General features: G+C 39.0%; 1 protein-coding gene across 1 annotated transcript in view; it reads right to left on the reverse strand.

Moving 5' to 3' along the window:
• LOC139749336 (uncharacterized) overlaps positions 1–17,633 on the reverse strand; it is a 288,455-nt gene extending 270,822 nt beyond the window's left edge. Inside the window, exon 1 of the mRNA XM_071663058.1 lies at positions 16,220–17,633. Coding sequence (XP_071519159.1) covers positions 16,220–16,576 — 357 coding nt within the window. The 5' untranslated portion in view covers positions 16,577–17,633. The remainder of the gene's footprint in view (positions 1–16,219) is intronic.
• Between the last annotated feature and the right edge of the window lie 2,610 nt (positions 17,634–20,243).

Consider the following 20,243-nt stretch of genomic DNA (forward strand, 5'->3'; position numbering starts at 1 on the left):
TCCACAGACGACTCATTTTCTACGCTAAGATGGAGGAATGGTGCAATGAAGCATACTGGTCGTAAATGAAAACAACAGACAAGAGACTAATAAGTATATGGGAAAGTAACCTGGATATATACACGAAGAAAGACGAAAAACTTGTACATCAAAACAAACAATATGAAGCAATACTGTTGAAAACAGTTCAAGAAACCCTAAAAAAAAAAAAAAGACAATTACGTTAAATCATTACCCAGTTAACTGATACATAACCCGCAAAAAAACCGTGAAACCAAGACTAAGTTCTTAAAAGGTTATTGTCATCTCCATCCGTATATACCACTGAACATGCTTGTGTTTCAGAACCGGTCCCACTGATAGCAGAAGAGATGGTTTAAGATCTTGGCTTATCTCTTCAAGTCACGAAACGAGCAATCTGCCCCTGTCCAGGTAATATCACCTAATTAGCCCGACGTCCGTAATTAGCAAAATTACGGAAACCATGCTATTTCATCTAGATTATCAGATCATCACCAGTTAACGATTCAAACTATGGTTTTCGACGAAGTCGTTCGCGTCTGAAAATATCCCCTTGGTTTCTGACCCTATCAACATTTATGATGATATGTATGACGTGTGATATCATCTCATTAGAATATCGGGAAACATTCAGTCAAGTCCAGCATGAAAGATGCAAAAGTGAAGACAACAGTACAGATGGTGTACTTCGGTGATAAGAAAACTGGCTGACTGGAAGATGAACAGACAGCAATGGTTACTGGCACAGCCTTAGAATGGCGTAATGTAACATCTGCCCAGCACGAATCAATCCTAGGACCAAATGTTATGTATCAGGGACACTGATGATGGGCTAGGCTGTGTGATGTCCAAACTCCCAAGCGTCTTTATGCCGGGAAATCTTGGAAACAAAACGACGACAGAAACTGTCTATCTGTAGCTGCAAGCTGAAATGGACAAAACTGATGTAAAGGGCTCATATATGGCAAACGAATCTTGAAATCAATATGAGCAGTTCTACACGTTAACTTAAGAAAAGCTACATTATGAATTCTACTCAGCCATATAACGTAAAAGAAACAAAAAATCAGGTCCCATTATCTCCTCGACTTCAACATGGTCTCTATACTTCGTGAAAATGTATAAGGTCTTAGAAATATCTCTTAACATCTGAAGCAGGCGTTACAGATTCTTCGTATTTTCATAATATAAATTGACCATGACGGTCTTGACGGTCCTGGGAGTTTCATACGATGGGAATTTCAATTAAGAAAAAAAACTTTCCAATTCACTGCAGCGTCCAGTTTTGGTCATCCTACTTGAGAGAAGAGGTATAAGGGATAGAGTACAGGGGGTGAGCTACCAGAGATGATTCCTAGGCGAGCAATATTCTGTGACATACTACACTTCCACAGCTAATGAAAGAGTTGATTAAGATGGGATTTGGTCCATGTATTCAAGATGATCATAGACTCTGGTAATCGTGATCTGAGCTATTTAAGTCTCAATCAGTCTATTCTCATCCGTAGCAACGGATACAAACACAAGAGCAAATGTCTATTTCATCGAGTAGGGCGAAGTGACGTTTTCTTTAACGGCATTGTTATCATATAGTATGACTTAACAATACGAGTTAGTGAAAGTAACACCAAAGATACGTTTTTAAAAAGACTGCATATGTATAAAAGTCCCATAACGTTGTTTGCGATTCGTAGATATAATAGTGTCCAGATATTTCTCATGTTCAGCCCAAGATATCCATGCTATGTTCAGAATAATGATAGCGTTCTGAAACTTGTTTTTCTCACATTATTTGTTTTACTTTTATGAAGCCTCGCTGGGAGGCTAGGCTCCGCACCCACCCAACCCCACCCCGAGGGCGTTGCCTCTGACGTCACCGTGGATTTCCCCCCCTCCTCCAATCGCCACCCAAGGCAACCTACAACTGTCAAGCTTGCACGTCGAAGAGAAAAAAAATCGTAGACAGCCACGAAGCAGAAATTCAATCAATAACATACCAAACAAGCGCGATTCCATGAGGCTGCTAATGTTTCACTCCATCTCTGTATCTGAACTGACCAGGATACTCCTACAGAGTCTGGCCAAGCGCTAAGATCACCTTAGAACAAAACTTCCAACTGGCAAGTCCAGCTTGGACAGGTTCACACGAATTCGAATGCGTATCCTCGCCTAAACATACACATGGATTTTATTAATAATTTCCTTACTTTAAATTTTGTGAAGCCAATGGTAGGAAACACACAAATCAGGACTCGCGTCACACGACCGGGCTCTACCATCACACATGAACGAAAGATGGCTCTAGGTATCACTATCATCAAATATCAGGAAGAGCTTTCTAAACGCAGTACACCCAAATATTCAGCGAATCACCTGAAGATCCAACCAAAGATCTCTTTGGTTGGATAACACTGTCATCTCCATAAACTACTGAAATAAAAAAAAATCACCACATTATTATTAAAGACCAGACCATCATATGACAATATGTGTCCCCAGTGCAATCAAAAGTTTCGATATGAAAGTCAGTGAAGATAACGCAATTAACCAAGATAGGTTCTTAATCCAAACTTCGGTAATGATGCAGATAAGAAGTTCATGCAAGTTATATGACACCCCGATACTTTTTTAAAGCGGAAATTTAAGTTTGCACGAAGACTATTCCAGTCTTCCCCTGATTCTGATCAACGTGGGTTTCTACGCTTCAAATACGCCGACTCTGACGCGCGGCTTTTCCTCAAACCGTCCCACTCACGTATTCCAGAGAGAGCCAACATGTTGGAGGTGGGGTTGAACCAATCAGTGTGTGTTATCAGTGGACCGGAGGACACAACACTAGAAGCGTATTATCCTTAAAGAACTGGAATAGTCACCCTATGGTCGCAGCCCAGCCCAGCCCAGCCCAGCCTCAAAGCAAGTACAATATGAGAGGGAAAAAAAATCCAATTTCCATTGCTATGGAAAAGATGCTCTTGATGTGTGTGTGAACGCTAGGGTCGGGCTACTTTGAACTCTACGCGACCTCCCGGAGATCATCTACGTAATCCATCCCAGACGTCAAAATACGGACTTAACTGAGTAGCACATCTAGGTCTCTCAATAGACTTGAACAAGGAACATTAACTGTCTCATCAAATTAGCAGAATGATTACAGTAAAGTTAACTAATTTCAAGATAACTCCAACACGTTCATAAAGGTCATGCATTTATACAGTTTATCATATTTCATCTGACCGTACAACAGCGATACAAATATATACCTCCAAACAGAGAGAGAGAGAGAGAGAGAGAGAGAGAGAGAGAGAGAGAGAGAGAGAGAGAGAGAGAGAGAGGAAATATTGGTTATGGTACAGCTACCAAATCGCCTGCCATCTACTCATATATTGGTTATGGTACAGCTACCAAATCGCCTGCCATCTACCTATTTGTTATGTACAGCTACCAAATCCTGCCTTCTCGTTCTCAAACCCCCCCCCCCCCTCCGCCAACAATTCCCCACACACAGTATGAAATAAAACACGCTACTCTAAACAAATTCTATAGTTTCAAATGGTCACTTACACCTCCCTAACGAGATCATGCAATATTTCTTTGTACCTACAAAAACAAAAAAGCCACTTTAAGTGTGATGAAATTTGCTGTACTTCTATCACAACGTAAATATATTATAGGCCAATAATTTGCGATATTCACTCCTATCAGACTCTGCTTATTCTTTGGGGCCTTTCACTGTAGATGATGCATCAATTATCGGTTGTATACTAAACATGAATAATGAAATAGGATGCCTCCCGTTTTCCTCTAATCATTTCAATACAGAAAACGTACCTCAATACATGGCCAACTCAACTAATAACAATGACGCTCCATCTTTGCTTGAAAATTCGTTCCCCACTTATTACTTACGATGATGAATTAACAAAATAAGAATAACTGAAAATGTAAGGAACGAAATTAGCTTCACTCCCATTCCAAGTAATTGAAAAACAATGATTAAATTTTACCTAAAATATATCATTACTGTAAATAAGTATCTGCAATGCTGAGTGATTAAACTTTACCCTTGAACAAACTGGAATCAAAAGACATTATAATAAAAAGGAGAAATGTTTTATGAACAATGGCCAAATTAAAACAAATCCAATATATCCAAATTATATGACATACTGTACTCGACGGATACAGTATCGAATTTCACCGATTATACACACACACACACACACACACACACACACACACATATATATATATATATATATATATATATATATATATATATATATATATATATATATATATATATATATATATATATATTCCCTGGGGATAGGGGAGAAAGAATACTTCCCACGTATTCCCTGCGTGTCGTAGAAGGCGACTAAAAGGGAAGGGAGCGGGGGGCTGGAAATCCTCCCCTCTCGTTTTTTTTTTTTTTTCCAAAAGGAACAGAGAAGAGGGCCAGGTGAGGATATTCCCTCCAAGGCCCAGTCCTCTGTTCTTAACGCTACCTCGCTATCGCGGGAAATAGCGAATAGTATGAAAAAAAAAAAAAAAAAAAATATATATATATATATATATATATATATATATATATATATATATATATATATATATATATATATATTATACTTTGTCGCTGTTTCTCGCGCTAGCGCAAGGAAACACGAAAGAATGGCCCAACCCACCCACATACACATGTATATACATAAACGCCCACACACGCACATGTACATACCTATACATCTCAACGTATACATACATATACATATACATATATACACATGTACATATTCATACATGCTGCCTTCATCTATACCCGCCGCCACCCTGCCACACGAAATGGCACCCCTTCCCCCAGCGTGCGCGCGAGGTAGAGCTAGGAAAAGACAACAAAGGCCACATTCGTTCACACTCAGTCTCTAGCTGTCATGTGTAATGCACCGAAACCACAGCTCCCTTTCCACATCCAGGCCCCACAAGACTTTCCATGGTTTACCCCAGACGCTTCACATGCCTTGGTTCAATCCACTGACAGCACGTCGACCCCGGTAAACCAAATCGTTCCAATTCATTCTATTCCTTGCACGCCTTTCACCCTCCTGTATGTTCAGGCCCCTCTACCACTTACACATACATCCTCTTTGTCAATCTTTCCTTACTCATTCTCTCCATGTGACCAAACCATTTCAATACACCCCCTTCTGCTCTCTCAACCATACCCTTTTTATTACCACACATCTCTCTTGCCCTTTCATTACTTTCACGGTCAAACCACCTCATGCCACATATTGTCCTCAAACATTTCATTTCTAACACATCCATCCTACTCTGCACAACCCTATCTATAGCCCATGCTTCACAACCATAAAACATTGTTGGAACCACTATACCTTCAAACATACCCATTTTTTTCTCTCCAAGATAAAGTTCTCGTCTTCCACACATTCCTCAATACTCCCAGAACCTTCGCCCACTCCCCCAACCTGTGACTCACTTCCATGGCTCTATCCTCTACTAATCCACTCCCAGATATCTAAAACACTTCCTCCAGTATTTCTCCATTCAAACTTACCGCCCAATTAACTAGTCCCTCAACCCTGCTGAGGTAGTTTGATCGAGTAAGTAATGAAAGGGTAAAAGAGATGTGTGGTAATAAAAGGAGTATGGTTGCGAGAGCAGAAGAGGGTGTTTTGAAATGGTTTGGTCACATGGAGAGAATGAGTGAGGAGAGATTGACAAAAAGGATATGTGTCAGAGGCAGAGGGAACGAGGAGAAGTGGGAGACCAAATTGGAGGTGGAAAGATGGAGTGAAAAAGATTCTGAGTGATCTGGGACTGAACATGCAGGAGGGTGAAGGCGTGCAAGGAATAGAGTGAATTGGAACGATGTGGTATACCGGGGTCAACGTGCTGTCAATGGATTGAACCAGGGCATGTGAAGCGTCTGGGGCAAACCACGGAAATTTCTGTGGGGCCTGGATGAGGAAAGGAAGCTGTGGTTTCGGTGCATTATACATGACAGCTAGAGACTGAGTGTGAACGAATGTGGCCTTTGTTGTCTTTTCCTAGTGCTACCTCACACACATGCTGGGGGAGGGGGTTGTTACTTCATGTGTGGCGGAGTGGTGACGGGAAAGAATAAGGGCAGACAGTATGAATTATGTACATGTGTATATATGTATATGTCTGTGTGTGTATATATATGTATACGTTGAGATGTATAGGTATGTCTATGTGCATGTGAGGACGTGTATGTATATACATGTGTATATGGGTGGGTTGGGCCATTCTTTCGTCTGTTTCCTTGCGCTACCTCGCTAACGCGGGAGACAGCGACAAAGTATAATAAAATACAATACAATGTATATATATATAAAAACAAAGTGTGTGTGTGTGTGTGTGTGTGTGTGTGTGTGATGTCTCCATGGTTGTTTAATTTGGTTAGGGAGGTAAATGCAAGTTTTGGAGAGAGGGGTGAGTATGCAGGCTGTTGGAGGTGAGAGGGCCTGGGAAGTAAGTCAGCTGTTGTTCGCCGATGATACAGCATTGAAGGCTGAAGTTGGTGCCTCAGTCTGGAAAAGTGTGTGAAAGGAGAAAATTGAGAGTAAATGTGAATAAGAGCTAGGTTAGTAGCTTCACCAGGGTTGAGAGATAAGTTAGTTGAGCTGTGTGTTTGAATGGAGAAAGATGGGAGAAGGTGAAGTGTTTTAGATATCTGATAGTGGACTTGGCAGCAAATGGAACCATGGAAGTGGAAGCGAGTCATAGGGTGGGGGAGGGAGCAAAGGTTCTGGGAGCAATGAATTATGTGTAGAAAGATAGAATGTTATCTCAGAGTACACAAATGGGTATGTTTGAAGGAATAGTAGTTCCAACAATATTGTATGGTTGTGAGGCATGGACTATAGATAGGGTCATACAGAGGAGGCTGGATGTACTGGAAATGAAATGTCTGAGGATAGTATGTGGTGTGAGTTGGTATGATCAAGCAAGTAATGAAAGGGTAAGAATGATGTGTGGTAATAAAAAGTGTGGTTGAAAGAGCAGAACAGGGTGTGTTGAAATAGTTTGTACATATGGAGAGAATGAGTGACAAAAAGTTGACAAAGTGGATATATTTGTAAGAGTTGAAGGGAACAAAGAGAAGCAGGAAACCACATTGGAGGTGGAAGGATGGAGTGAAAAAGATTTTGAGCGATTGGGGCCTGAACATTCAGGAGGGTAAGAGGCACGCATGGTATAGAGTGAATTGAAACAATGTGGTATAGTGGGGTCGACGTGCTGTCAATGGAATGAACCAGGGCATGTGAAACGTCTGAGGTAAACCATGGAAAGATCTGTGGGGCCTGGATGTGGAGAGGGAGTCATGATTTCAGTGCATTACACATGACGGCTACAGAAGAGATGTGAGCAGATGCGGCCTTTGTTAATATGTTTCCTGGCACTAATTCGCTGATTCCTGTGGGACAGGGTGGTGCTGGTAATGAATAAAGGCAAGCAAGGATGAACATGTTCATGAGTATATATGTATGTATGTGTATATACAGTATATATATATATATATATATATATATATGTATGTATATGTACATGTATGTGCATATGTGTAAATATGTATGTGAGTGGATGGGTCTTTCTTTGCCTGTTTCCTGTCACTACCTTGCTAAAACACAAAACGGTAACCAAGGATAATATGTACAAAAAAATCATTATTGTACTTAATCACCATCTCCCGCATTAGCGAGGTAGCACAAGGAAACAGACAAGGAATGGCCCAACCCACCCACATACACATGTATATACATAAATGCCCACACATATACATATACATACATATACATACACAGATATACATACATACACATGTACATATTCATACTTGCTGCCTACACTCATTCCCGCTGCCACCCCACCACACATGAGATAGCAACCCCCCCCCCATCCAGCAAGGTAGCACCATGAAAAAAAGGCCACATTCATTCACGCTCAGTCTCTAGCTGTCATGTGTAATGCACCAAAACCACAGCTCACTTTCCACATCAAGGCCCCACAGACCTTTCCATGGTTTACCTAAGATGCTTCAAATGCCCTGGTTCAATCCATAGACAGCATGTCGACCCCAGTATACCACATCGTTCCAATTCACTCTATTCCAGTACCCCTTTCAAAATATCCATGGCCACCTGTAACTGGGACACGATGGATTCCCCTGATGCAAGAAATTTTCTGACAAATTCACTGATGATGATACAGCCTTGCCAAACGTGAATCTTCACTCGAATCATAACCTCACACAGAACGAATCCAGTAACATCAATGAAACAAGGATCCTCTCAATACAGTTCCTCTTTGACATGCTCAGTACTCATCCTATGTAACAATAATAAACTTATCCCACACAAACCACTCTATAACTATCCATCAACTTAAGCTATTTCCAGTGCTTCCTTCATAAAATGCTCTATCCCCATGGAAATGCGATCACATTACTGCTGTTCCTTGTTCTTATATCAGCAATTACACATACAAGCATCACAATTTCAAATCATTATCACCACATATGATACCACTAATGGTAAGAAATTCAGTCAGAAGACATCAGGTGACTACAAACTGACAAAAAAGAGTCTTCCACTGGGCCACCTTAAACATGTTCCCAAAGGGGATTAGTTCCAACTCCTTCAGTCTGGGAAAAACAAAAAAATAAGGGCAACACAGAATACCAAACAGACACAGGCACTCGAATCTCATGAATGAAAAATGTGAATGGCCTTGCAGTACTAATGTCTGATGACTTAACCTTAAATAGAAAAAAAGGCAACAGCTGCCACATCCAATAGATGGGAGGATGGATCTTGTAGACCATCAAGGAAAGGGAGAAAAACCAATGATGACACTCTATGATGTGCTAATACTCTCATGAACAGAATACTACTGTGTACTGAAAAAACTGTGCAGGCAGAACTGTAAATATAGAAACTTTTCAAAAATCCATCATGGCCTCCCCCATATTGATGTGATAGAGTAGATGAACTACTGGAAAATCTGAAATCATCGAGGCTATACCCAATTATCATAGATGGGAGACCTATATAATCATTTACACTTGAAAAATCTGACAAGGTATGGTCTTAAACCTGCATTCAAAGGTTATTCCCCCTTGGCATGACAATGTCTGGTCATCATCCCTGAAAGATTCTACGGAATCCTATACAGTTACCCTTGACATATTCAAAGCTTTTGACAGAGTTTAGCATTCTAGGTTCCCTCCCTCACTTTGGTGATGATTAGCATGCTCCCCTTTCTCCATCAACAGCACTGTCCCTCAAAGCTCTGTCCTATCTCCTACACTTTCTCTTTTTTATCAACAATTTCCTCTCTTTTACAAAAAATCAAATGCAAGCTGATGACTCAACACTGCATTCCTCCACATCCTTCAGTTCTGCTCCTTCTCTCATGCAATATGCATCTTGTCTTGACACAACTTCCTCAATAAACTCAAGAGCTGGAGAAGATATATCAGTGGGGTAGACGAAATCTAGTTTGATGTAATGCCTCCAAGACCCAGCTCTCTATCAAAAACTCCACACAACTTTCCTCTCTCCCTCAAAGGTTTTGTTATTCACCTTGACTCACTGAACACACTTGGCATTACTGTAACATCCACTCTTTCTAGGAAACCCAACATTATGGAAATAGGCAAGTCTGCCTCTAAGAAACTAGGAGTCCTGTCTGAATGTCAAAATTTCTTCGGAACAGTTACTCCATTTATACAAAGGACTGACTTGTCCTTGTATGGAATACTGCTTTCACATCTCGGGTGGTTCTAGCTCTGCGTCCTTATTCGACAAAATTGAGTCAAAAGTGATCCGACTTAAACTTTCCATGGCTAAACACTAAACTTGACCCACATGCCCTATGCCACAATATTGGTTCACTTTCCCTCTTCTATAAGTATTACTTTAGATTTTGCTCCTGGAAGCTTGCTGCTTTTGTCCCCTCACCAAATGGTAGAAAAAGCAATACTCAGCAAGCTTCTGCATCATATGATTACTGTGAGGCTGCAGGCAACTCACAGGTGGGCTGTTTTGATAAATGTTTCTTTCCTATACTCAAAGCTTTGGAGCTCTCTATCCTCTCATGTCTTTCTCAATAAGTATGACCAAGCAAATTTTATAAGACAGGTTTTTTTCATTTCTTCTGAAATTCATAAATGCTTTCCCATGTCGTATTTTTTTTCCCTTTCATAATCCTTTCTGTATTTCATAACAGAAAGAGAAATCAGAATCACTATGAGATGTACAGCGGAAGTATTTAAGAAGGTCCTAGATAGGTATTTACAATATGTTCCGGACCAGTTGTGGTGGTTATTTGGGCCTATGGGCCGCAACTTCCAATAGCATGGTCAACTAACATTCAGGAGCCTGAACCCAGCCCAAGCCATAGCAAAAAAAAAAAAACTTCTGCATCAGGTATATAACAGGTCAGGTCTTGGATGGAACTGGCAAAGAAATGGCATGAAAATAGTTTGGGTTTTTTTTTAGCACTTTTCTTTGGCACAAGAATGAAGCTGGCAGTTTTGTATATGCTCATGATATTTTTCCATACAACATTCAAAGAAGAGAGTATATACAAGAGACAGCTCTTGAAAATAAAAATCCTCTGCACCCATAATTGTATGCCATCTGGACCTCTGGAGTTCCTACTGTTTAATTTGAAAAGTTTGTTCATATCACCACTGGAATGGGTGAAATTATGTGGTGGTTCTTCTTCTGATGATAGTTCTTTTCTCACTTTTTAATTTTCTTTATGTCCTTTGAAGTATCTGACCTGGAGTACAATGTGTTCAGCTTGTCAGATAACCTTCCCTTGTGATCTCATGCTGATTCATAGCCTGGTTTATACTGGCGGACAAGTCAAAGACCTTTCCAGTCATCCTTGGCACTGCTGTTGCTGAGCTTATCTATTCTAGCTCTGAATTCAGCTTTACACTTAACAAATTCCTTCAATAATGTCACTTTCTAAGTTTTCCAGTCCCAAGAAGACAAGACCCGATTTTCTTAAGTCAGTAGGTTCTGTCTATGATCTTTATCAAACCATGGTTCGTTGTGTAGATACAACAGAACATTTTCATTTGGTTCACCAGTAGCTTTACAGAGACATATAATCTAAGAATACTTCAATAAGTTCTTCAATCATTTCAGATAAGTCATAGAATGCATTCCAGTAAAGAATGTCAAAAAATGGTTGTAGTAAGTTTACGTTGCTTCAGTTTCTATTTGTAGCATGGAGATAAAAGAACTACAGTGTAGTCAGACATTCCAATAGGATCTCTTTTAGTACAATTTTTTGATGATGCAATGCCACAGACCTATTTTTCATATTATCATTATGAGTGGAGCAGTTGACATATTGATGGAATTGGCTAGCTTTACTGGTGTACCACTGAACATACTGAGAACATGAAGCACACTCTCTGGTTTGTTGTTTTTAATGCTTGCAATGATCTCACATAGCATGCTAGAGGAAGGTATATCAAATCCTTCTGGCAAGTAATCTAACACAAAATGAACACAAATCACTTGTATTCAATCACCTGTCACTCATTTAGTGGTTACAGTTGTAAAATTGTTGAAAATCTATAAATTGACAGATTGAGAGGTAAAACTTAACTCTGCAACAAAACTAGCTTTTGTAAGTGTATGTTTTTGATTAGTTTTATGATATTATGAAAGCAAGATATAAAAACACTGTTGCAAAACTTTAATTTTCATTTTTCGATATCAAGTAAGTAAATGTGGAGAGGGCTATAGCAAGCATGGAAAAAGTGTGGTTAATGTAAAAGTATGGAAAACACATAAACTATGAAACATCACCAAGCTTTATCTTGCAACCGAGCTTTACCATAATTCTAAATATCTACGAAAATTATACCAGACACACATATGATTTCATCACTGTGCCAATAAACACACAAACAAAAAAAGGTACACAGTAACTGAAGTTGCTAGTAACCACCCTCCTGAAGCAATCATTCATGCCATGCAGTCTCCAGCAGCACAACACATCAACAAAGATATATTTCCGTTTTAAATCTTTGCTGTTAGGTTAGGTGAGATTTTCATAGATTCTCAAAACTTTACAATAATTTCCCCTACTTTTACGTAAAACATTTCTTCCCTGTTCTTCATAGCCCTCCCCACTACTGGCAATTTAATACCATATCAAAAGATGAATAAGAAAAGTCTTTTGCCAGTGATTTTCTGATCTTAATTCAGTATGCAGTATTACTAAACCAAAGCAAAATTATTTCTAAAAGCTACTTTCATTGCAGCTAAACTGAACTTTTACCAATTGGGGGAAAAATCTACTTGTTATTATTCATTCCATCTGCAGTCAGGTCTCCTTAGCAACATCAATACCAATAATACAGCAACTGCAATTCCAAGGTTGGTGGATTTGAGAACCACAAAGTACTAAGATAGTAAAAGTTTAGGATAGAGGTTTTCATCTAATGTACTAGGATACAGGATTTGATCTAACGGTACGAGGATAAGAAGTTTTCAATGACTATTAATTCAAAACAGGTTTTCATCTATAATCCTACGATACAGGTTTTCACAAGGATACAGGTTTTCATCTAATATTCCAATCACACAAACACTAGGTAACATTATACGATACTTCCTCAATTGTTTACTAACTTGAGATAGTATAAAAGAATACAGTAGAGATTTTCTGGTTCACAGACAAGATATTGGGATCTACTAAACACTTCAAAATATGGTATGGGGAATCTGAAAGCTTTGTGCAAAAGTAAAAATAAATCAATTCCAATCTACCCTAATGAAACAAACTCTCTTCTCTTGTCAAAAGTGGTGTCCCTGGGGACATGTCTTATCCCCTACTCTCTTCCTTCTCTCCATAAATAATCTTTCTTCAACCTCTACCATTTGATCTTATTCCAATGACTGATTCCACTGTACATACCAAAACTTACATTCCATCCCTTTCTCAATCCAATATTTACTGTCTCAAACTGAACAAATATCTTCTCTTAATTCATATAAATGCAATATCTTGGAATGGGAAAGCATTACCCTGGTTCAAATATACTGAGCAAAATGGCAGTCTACCTATATTTCTTTCTAACTAATCACCTACGATCAAATTTCAAAACACCCAAATACAGCCCTGCAATAACATAATAAAGCACTGGACATAACCAAAGCCTTTGTTTTATCCTGGAGACCCCACACAATGACAATAATTAGCTATCACTAAATCTTTCTCAAAAACTGGGGTGTTGCATTGAAGCAAACATTACTTTTTCTTCAAAGCAGCACACTGCTGCTTACATATCTATGATGGCTCTTCTTTTACCTCTCTCTTAAGAGAGGAATCAAAAGCCTTCCAGCTTCTCAACTCCCTCCTATCACCTCTATTCAATCATCGCTTTCTGTCCTACATGATGTTGCTGCCCTGTCAACTAGTGTTCTTTTAGCCACTGTGCTTGGCTTCTTTCACATGTGCTTGGCTGCTGCTTCTCAGAGTTCTCGAGTGGAGACCAGTCAGCCAAAGATAACAATACGTCCTTTTTTCCACCTTAAAAGTCAAGTCTAAAAACAACTGAAAGACTCCAATTAATTCTATTCTTTTCCTTATGACTATTATTTTTCCTCAAGCGCAATATGGTCACAATTTGGGTATGTTTTTGCCTGTGCCACTTAAACTAGACAAAATATTGCAGAATCAGGTTTACAATCTTATCATAAAAAGTTTATGTGTTACTTGTATTGTTTTCAGTAATTTTGCATTTCAGAGAATGGCAATTCTTACTGGAATGTTATTCATGATGTATTAGATGCCCATTAATTCATAATACTTGGAGCCATTGCCCTTAAAAATCAATAACTTGCAAATTCACTCCTTACAAAAATATGCTTTTTTTTATTAAAGTAATTCACGTTATTCTGAAATATGTCTCATTTAAATATGACTTAAGAGAAAAAATATATTAATTCACACTCCAAAATCTTATATGCTTTACTGGGAATTCCTGATTTTCATAACTGCTGGACTTAGTTAAGTTAATGAAGTACCAGCATGAATTAACAAACAAGAAAAATGTGTTTTGCAAATGCATGTTTACTGTTTTGATATATTTGTAAAAACCATGCAGATACACATTTTTACTCTTTCCTTATCCTATAACTAAATAATGTGATAATGGGAAAGGTTATGAAGATCAGGGAAAATATGGGGTTAGTGAAAACAAAAGTGAAACATAACTGGAAATCAATGGAACCCATGAAAAGCTCCTCTCAACTTTTGATCCTACTGCCTCATCCACACGTGGACTGCTGGCATTCTGTCTACAAACATACAATCTTTCCTTGTCTTGCATAACACTTAACACTAAATGCCCACAACTCATTCTTCATAACACTTGATTTTTTTGTGGTAAGTACGATGCGCTAGCCCTGCCTTGTGGCAAAATGGTAGGAATAATTTAGACAGCAGTAGTAGGTAGAAACATTAGACAAGAGCATTAGGTAGAACCATTAGGTTGCAGTAGTAGGATGGAACATTAAGTGGACACATTAGGTAATAACAGTTGATAGGTACATTAGGTAGAAGCCTCACAAAACACAGTGCTTGAATTGCCCTCTGCCAATGGCCTGTTAAGGATGAGGCACTAAAGGCTAAGAAGCAGCACTCAAGCTCACCACTTATGGAGACTCTTTTGCCTTGGCCACCCCCTCAAGGAAGTTCCAAAAGGGAGCAGGCATCAGAGATATGGACAGGTAAATAGAAAGTTACATTTTCTGCTCCAGCTTGCCAAATGTAAAGAATACGCATGTGTACTCAATTCACACAGTGCACAAACCTCCCAACAATACAATGTAAACATGAGGCCATATGCCATGTATTCTTCATAGAGCATTGAAAATAAAGTAAAAGTCGGCTGCTAAAGGTAGTTCAGAGAAATTTGTGTGGTTTTTGATATTTTAAAGGTGTTTCACCTAGTGTTACATCAATTAACTCCACATTTCCCTGATTTTCATTACAGGTTATCTAATGCTGTACAAATAATTTAACAGTTATTTCAATAAAAAGATGGCACAGTTACATCAAACAATAATATGCTATCTTTGTTTATCTTCTGTATCCATCTTAAAACTAGATTTCTCGAACTTTCCTACAAAAATTTGTTTTAAATATCAAGAAGCATACAAATATCACCTCTGATTAGCAAAAGCATTCCAACCTTATCTAACCTCCATCAGAGGTTCTCTGCCCCTGGTTCTCCCCATACCCTACATAAATCAACTTAACCTAGGGGTGGATAATATAAGAAATTACCTTACCAATTTGACATACATCAAAACTAGCATTAAATATTGAGTGATTTTGTTCTGGTAGAGTAATATTCAAGGAATTTAATACAAGTGTGGAGTGTGATTTGGAGAATTAAATATTCTACAAAACGATAAGGTAACAGTAGTGAGGATTATGTATATAGGAGAAAATGTGAGGTTAATGCAAGGGCAGATAAATCAATTATAAAATATCAATTTTTATAAGAAAGCCTCACCTAATCTCCAACTAAGAGTCAAGACAGTGTGTTATTAAAAGATAGTGTGTTATTCAAGCATGAGTGTGAACAGTATATTTTGAAAATACAAATACAAAATACAAATTGAAATAAACCTCGACTGCTAGAAAGGTTAAGTAAGGTTTTCAAAAATTCTATTGACTTTTTACAGGTATTTCTCCTACTATTACATTACCTTCCCTCATGTATTCCTCGACATTCATAGCCCTCACTACTATTACCCTATCTACTATCGCAAAACAGTCTAATGTTTTGAATAACAATCCACAATTCATTGTTTTTTAGTACTACTCTAGCATTTAAAACAAAATCAATCAATAAACAAAGCTGATTTTGAAGCATGACAACCGGTGATTTACTAAATACTTTAGGAAACAGGGGGGAAAATAAACATTTCTGACAAAACAACACCAAACCCAACAGTGCCAACATAGTAGGCGAACATGTCAGACAAATCACCAACAGTTATACGCGGGTTAAAGAAATCAAAATTATCACCATAACATCTTGAATGACACCATGATCAAGTTCCCCAAATCTCTAAATCCAATAATTATCCTTTTTTTTAAACATTCTTACCTGTAATTCCTCCATTTCCTGCTGCTCCCTCTCCAGTTTCTTCTGTCTTTTCCTTTCTTTCCATTGCTCCTTCTGCTGACCCCGCAATGCTCTCCTTCTTTCCCTCTTCAGTTGGTTTTTAGACTTCTTTGGAACTACCTCAGACTCAACCGCAACACTATCATCGACACTCACAGATACCTCATCATTTTCATTGTCTTCGTTTACACTCTCGTTAGTCTTGCCATCATCATCTACAGTTACACTCTCTTCAGAGACCAGCTCGGGGGATTTTGTATCACCTGTGGGGCTGTCCACCCCAACTTGCTCCTCTGCCATGGGTGGGATGGTGCCTCCTTGTGCCCCATCATCAGACATATTTCTAATATTACAGAGTCTTGATACAGGCTTGAAAGACGTATAATATCGCGTGTACCTCGTAGAATAAATGTAAGTGTTTTCTCTTTTCTGAACAGTGACACTAAAGCGGTTTACGTTAGCGTTGAGGGAAACCAACGAGCAGATATATTTTCTTATCAGACACTCACTATATGCACTGTATAATAAATCACGTCTACCTATAATCCTAATAGTGCCGGCCGACTATGGAAAATTTGCATAAACGTGCTGACAACACTTCTCTGACACATAAGAGAGTTCTACTAGAGGCAGGAGTACCGGTACAGCTGTGACAGATACATTTAACCTTAAGTCCACTTCACAAGTCACGTCTTCTTAACTTTTACGCGAAAATGTTGTACAAGATTATTTCACTCAGGTCCGTATTACTTATTAACACTAATACAGATAAACTTCAGCCCCACACAAGGCACTGGTACAACACTACAGTTTAAACTGTTGATTCAACTCTATTGATTGTTCCAATGTAAACGAAGACATGTGCACGTTACGACCACTGACGCAAAATTTAGATGTAACAAGAAAATATGTAATGAGTACATTTATTCATAATTAACGTGCAGCAATTCATTAATTCCGTAGATGCATAAATCAAATATTCAAATACAGATAAATTAAATGAAATTGTTCAAAAAGACGTCAGATATTTTTTCCGTTTACCTCACTCATTAGCCTTCTAAATTCCCATCAGTTAGACACATATTCCAATTTCGTTACAGATTTCGTTTAAGATAAGCACATTCATCACCCATATGAGCCTAATTAGGCCTTGCCTAAACAAGATATGAAAAGGCCCGATGAGAGGGGGATCTGGGTTGGGGGTACATTACTGGTGAGGGGGTATATGCCCATCAGACCGGGCCTGTAGTTACTCTCTTTTCATAACATACTTAATCCTCCTTCAAATGTAAGGCGAAAAGATTATTCTCATTTCCCAATACCTTTCTGCACAAGGAGTTCCATCTATTTTCATCTGCAATAGCAGCACCCTCAACGCTCAGGAAGCTGACCACGTCCAACGGGTAGAACCACAGGTCATAAACTGGCGCCTGGCGATGCGTCTTTGTTGGGAGGCGTGGATACTGGGGTAGTTGTGGGCATGGGGGATTGTGGGCGTGTCCTCATGGTTTCACAATGCACAACATACGTTTTCCTTTGTTGATAAGCTTGTTGTTGCTCTAATTTGGGATCTTCTTTTCTATAACTTCTTCAAAGAGAGAGAGAGAGAGAGAGAGAGAGAGAGAGAGAGGGGGGGGGGGGGGGGGGCTTAAGCATATAGCCTAAACAGCCCCCCGCCCTCTAAATACGGGGAGGGGGAGAGGGGGGACGGACGTAAAGGCTTGCTCCAGAGCCCGCGTTATAGGTCTCAACATCTCTGTAATAGAGTGGATAACAGAACTAATGTGAACTTCGCCAATAAGATTATAAACCTGGATGTAGGTGATTAGCCTTGACCGATATTACCGCCCTGTTTATAAGCGTTGACAGAGAAACAAGACAATAATTACAGATTCATGAGTCTAACAGGCATAAAATACAAACTTTTGAGACAAAGAATATGGTTTTATACGAGGAAGATGGATATTCTACAACTTATGATAATTACTAATTTTATTCTGTCTATCATACTTGATCGTCGTTTCCCGTGTGAGAGGTACCGCCAGGAAACACACGAAGAATGGTATATGTGTGGAAGTCGAGAACATTATCTCGGAAAGCAAAAATGGGTATGTTTGAAGGAATAGTGGTTCCAACAATGTTGTATGGTTGCGATGCGTGGGCTATGGATAGAGTTGTGCGCAGGAGGATGGATGTGCTGGAAATGAGATGTTTGAGGACAATGTGTGGTGTGAGGTGGTTTGATCGAGTGAGTAACGTAAGGGTAAGAGAGATGTGTGGAAATCAAAAGAGCGTGGTTGAGAGAGCAGAAGAGAGTGTTTTGAAGTGGTTTGGGCACATGGAGAGAATGAGTGAGGAAAGATTGACCAAGAGGATATATGTGTCGGAGGTGGAGGGAACGAGGAGAAGAGGGAGACCAAATTGGAGGTGGAAAGATGGAGTGAAAAAGATTTTGTGTGATCGGGGCCTGAACATGCAGGAGGGTGAAAGGAGGGCAAGGAATAGAGTGAATTGGAGCAATGTGGTATACCGGGGTTGACGTGCTGTCAGTGGATTGAATCAAGGCATGTGAAGCGTCTGGGGTAAACCATGGAAAGCTGTGTAGGTATGTATATTTGCGTGTGTGGACGTATGTATATACATGTGTATGGGGGGGGTTGGGCCATTTCTTTCGTCTGTTTCCTTGCGCTACCTCGCAAACGCGGGAGACAGCGACAAAGTATAATAAAAATATATAATAATAATATATATATATATATATATATATATATATATATATATATATATATATATATATATATGTTTGAGGACAATGTGTGGTGTGAGGTGGTTTGATCGAGTAAGTAACGTAAGGGTAAGAGAGATGTGTGGAAATAAAAAGAGCGTGGTTGAGAGAGCAGATGAGGGTGTTTTGAAATGGTTTGGGCACATGGAGAGAATGAGTGAAGAAAGATTGACCAAGAGGATATATGTGTCGGAGGTGGAGGGAACGAGGAGAAGAGGGAGACCAAATTGGAGGTGGAAAGATGGAGTGAAAAAGATTTTGTGTGATCGGGGCCTGAACATGCAGGAGGGTGAAAGGAGGGCAAGGAATAGAGTGAATTGGAGCGATGTGGTATACCGGGGTTGACGTGCTGTCAGTGGATTGAATCATGTGAAGCGTCTGGGGTAAACCATGGAAAGCTGTGTAGGTATGTATATCTGCGTGTGTGGACGTATGTATATACATGTGTATGGGGGTGGGTTGGGCCATTTCTTTCGTCTGTTTCCTTGCGCTACCTCGCAAACCCGGGAGACAGCGACAAAGCAAAAAAAAAAAAAAAAAAAAAAATATATATATATATATATATATATATATATATATATATATATATATATATATATATATAATTACTAATAAATGAACTAAAATCTTTCACTCGTGTGATTGTAGAATGCTGTGATGATATGATATATCATAAAACTCTTATCCATAAACTGAAGATATGCCATTCCGATGACTATGTGATTAAAGCAAAAGAGATACATATGTATATACCACAACAAAAAACAATTCAGAATTACAGAAACGTATATACTGTAACAAGCCACGAAGTTATAATTGCAGGAGTGAAAGGCAAAAGTCAAACTCAGTTAGGACGATCCTTCACGGTAATGCTGATAGAGGAACAGGGAATGAGATGAGGGAAGCTCCCCATGGTCTGACTGAATGGGTTTGGAGGTTTGTCGAAGACATACAGGAGACTTACGATGACTTGTACGGATATCTTAATCAGGGTTACATAAACAATTTCTTATCATTCAACCATTAATTGTTGTTTGATGTATACAATATCATCTATGCACTGTAAACACTTTAGCCCGTATATTTTCAAATCAAAACAGACATATGTATGAAAATTGCTCATTCTCTTGGAGACAGGAGGTAAAGACTATTCACCTGCATACTCCCATACCACCGAGATCACCAGACCTCAACCCATCAAAAATTCAAGAAATCCTTTTC

This window comes from Panulirus ornatus, chromosome 7, assembly GCF_036320965.1.
Source record: "Panulirus ornatus isolate Po-2019 chromosome 7, ASM3632096v1, whole genome shotgun sequence".
NCBI classification, from domain to species: Eukaryota; Metazoa; Arthropoda; class Malacostraca; order Decapoda; family Palinuridae; genus Panulirus; species Panulirus ornatus.